Genomic DNA, 3,192 nt, shown 5'->3' on the forward strand with positions numbered 1-3,192 from the left:
TTTTAGACAGACCACAGATAATTTGAATTTAATAGTAGGGACGATATGTTGTAATAGTTACAAATATAATTAGGGTACAAAGATGCAAACCAATACATAAAGTAAGTGCTGATATTGATAACGTTAATTTCAGTAAAATTGGAGCTCATATTTTGCAAAAGAAGATGAAATCTTCAGCATGTGATTGATTGTTGTTGCCCATGTCTTGTAACGACGGAAATCATCTGCCATGTCTAGCTTGAAAACGCCTCCTCTTGTTGTTAAAACGATCAGATAACACGTATCAGCATCCTCAGCTTCTGAACCTTTATACAGATCCGCATGCAGAGTCATCACAACACCTGTAACCAGTGCCATAAGTCATTTTGTCTTTCTAATATAGTCTAAAGTTTAAATAAAGTAAAAGAAAAGAACGTTATGGGAAAAAAAAAAAATACACCTACCCTCCCTCTTGCTTTTGAATAGGTTATGCTTCCTCATCATAAGTACGACCTGTAGGAATCATTGCACCACGAGTCAGAGAGACAAAAGTATATAGCTACATCAGTATTCAGTAATATTAGAATTAATCATAATGTCTATCATGAACTCAATTGCTTGACATAAAATTCAAAAGTAAGATTCGTACTCTGTAAGTTTCAATAATTAAAAACATCGTTAAGTTAACTTGAACAAGATTTTACGGTGTCTTTAATTCTTTCTTTTGTTAGCAAGTGTATTATTATTAACTGAGTCACTCCATGTAAAGTAGCTTTTACAATGATATGTTTTCAGTTCATAATGATAATCCTACTGAGCCAAATAAAAGTAAATAAACATAAAAACTATCCATGATCCTGACCTTGGCTTCGCTGTTTAGGATTACAGACACTGATCTAGGCATATACTTCCCTGTTCAGACATAATTGAAGTAAGAATAAATTAGAAAATCACATAATGCTTAATAGTTAATAGTTCTTTATTGTATGCAATTATAAGTGGATGTCACTGCAGATCAGGGTTTTTTTTTAATAATAACTGTACCTTCTGGTGTTTCTACATATAACTCAGCACCCTGTGCAAGAATTGATCTGCCTTTTTCAAAGTCAAAATCTAGATCATTGTTGTCTTCAAGGGGCAAGATAGGGACGCCCCCATTCAATCTGTTCTTGCATCCTGATCTTACTTTAAGTGTGGCAGCTCCTTTTAATGCTGCAGTTAGCCAACAGGTTTTTGGTCAGCAAAAGGATGGTACATAGAGTATGATGCATGGACACCAAAAACGAAATCAGAATTATGAAAAAAGAAGATATGTTTCCATCGGTTCCCTCAATTGCATGTTTCTTTTGTTTGGTGAAGTGGTACTTTATCTTACAAATTTCTTCATATAGATATATTATAAAAAAACAGGAAATGGAACTAAAAAAAGTAAAAAGTGCCTTTTTCTGATGGGGGAGGGACACGTCAAGAACCATCTAATTTCAATTGGGCCAGGAATTTTAACACTTTTGACATCACCAATACCAGATTTTTAGTTCCAAAATCTGTAGCCAAATCAAATCTTGCATTTGCACCCTCCCCCTCTCCAAATAATGAATGAAAATAAAAATAAGAATAAGGCTCGAAGGAGAGAAATGTGGGGTTTGATCCCTCTTGTTAACAAAAATTAACAATTAACATTTGCCGATAAAAAAAAATGAGTAAGGAAAGTTACATGTTGCAGCTGCGGCAGTGAGAGTTAGGATGTCACTTGCACTTGTGCCACTCATGGCTGAGCCAATTACAGTGCTAAGCAGTTCTTTCTTTGCCCCCATTGCTTCAGCTACTTTTGCACACTGTGCAGCTACCAGGGCAGCTGCAGAGGCCACTGCTGCATCTCTATCTTGGTTTGACTCATTTTTTGAACTTTCAGCAGCAATAGCAGCTAGAGCTGCTGCAATCCCTGCAACTGATATTGCTGCATGCACCTCTGCTCTTTGCAACCTCTGATCTTCTTTTCTCTTCATCTTTATTTCCTTAAACCATTTTTTTATTGAGACATTTTTCAGTGGTATGATCTGCTTCCATGGCATCTACATGTTGATCACAACAAACCTACTTATTGCCGACTGAACTAATAACCCAGTTCAAACAAGAGAAGTATGTCATGCTAATGAAATTCAGAGATCATAAGATTACATACCCATTTCTTCCGGAAACAGCTGTTGTAATTCAATTCAGGGTGCATCGCTTGCTGCATCCATATCCATGACTGAAAAAACGCAAGATGAAAAATATATGTATATGAAAACTAGTCATGAAAGATTGATTCTTAATATCACTTGTTTCTGACTTATAATTTCTTACCTTTACATTATTAGACTTCCATGCTGGGAATGAGCCGAAATCTGCACCATCCATTCTATCACTCTTTTCCATCTTATGCAAGGTTTCATAAATATTTATCACTTGTGAGTATGTTGAATAGCATTAGAACACGTAATGTTACATCCTCTTATCAATCTTCTAATACTCCACAGGTATTAGATGAAATTAAGTGTAAAAGCATAAAAAAATTCAATAGATTTTTGGTTTAGTTTAACCAATAAGAGAATTAATATAAGGATATATTGCAAGAGGATTTAGAACTATTCTATTGCAATATAGTTGAACCAGTTTGACTCACCGAAGGAAGAGCGTTGGGGCTACTAGGCTCTAATTGCTTCATAGAGTTATTATCAAGTAGAACAACTGATCCATGTTGTGGCTCAGGCTGCAGAGCTTGCACAGCAAAGTTACACCATGCAAGTGAAAGGAAATCCATAGTCTCGGGATGTGCATCCGAAGGGGATAGATTAAAATCTGAAGCCATGTTATTGTGATGATCAATTTTCAGAATAAATGAATTGAACAGGATGAGATAATTCAGCTACACGGTTTCAAATATGAATATATATATTTGTAGGCAAGCATGCATGCATATTTATACATTCTAAATCACCATGATAACAATATAATGATTTTGTAAACCCCACTACTCTCACCAAAAAAGTAAAAGGGAGTGTCTTTAAACATGCAGTATAGTGTACTCAATAACCCCATTAAGCAGGGACATGACACCGCGGCATTGCCACGGTAAGATTCATACCACTTGTTAAATCCAAAAAATGGAGTTTATGAAACTTTTTACTTAAAATGGTCACCACTTAACTTATTCTTAATGTGGAATTTCGT

At 35.3% G+C, this 3,192-nt stretch overlaps 1 protein-coding gene across 2 annotated transcripts; it reads right to left on the bottom strand.

Moving 5' to 3' along the window:
- Positions 1-2,915, bottom strand: LOC114392666 (VAN3-binding protein-like). 2 transcript variants are annotated; one of them, XM_028353876.1, is made up of 8 exons: positions 2,645-2,915; positions 2,326-2,388; positions 2,162-2,230; positions 1,694-2,051; positions 1,024-1,191; positions 842-891; positions 444-492; positions 1-341 (listed from the first exon to the last, which is right to left on the bottom strand). In XM_028353876.1, exons 1-8 carry the CDS (start codon positions 2,828-2,830, stop codon positions 130-132), a joined length of 1,155 nt encoding a protein of 384 aa, XP_028209677.1. In that variant the 5' UTR covers positions 2,831-2,915; the 3' UTR covers positions 1-129. The 2 variants fall into 2 exon arrangements, with proteins under 2 accessions (XP_028209677.1, XP_028209676.1); XM_028353875.1 differs by having other exon boundaries at positions 2,326-2,397.
- Positions 2,916-3,192: the final 277 nt, after the last annotated feature.

The sequence above is a fragment of the Glycine soja genome, chromosome 17 (assembly GCF_004193775.1).
Source record: "Glycine soja cultivar W05 chromosome 17, ASM419377v2, whole genome shotgun sequence".
Taxonomy (NCBI): Eukaryota; Viridiplantae; Streptophyta; class Magnoliopsida; order Fabales; family Fabaceae; genus Glycine; species Glycine soja.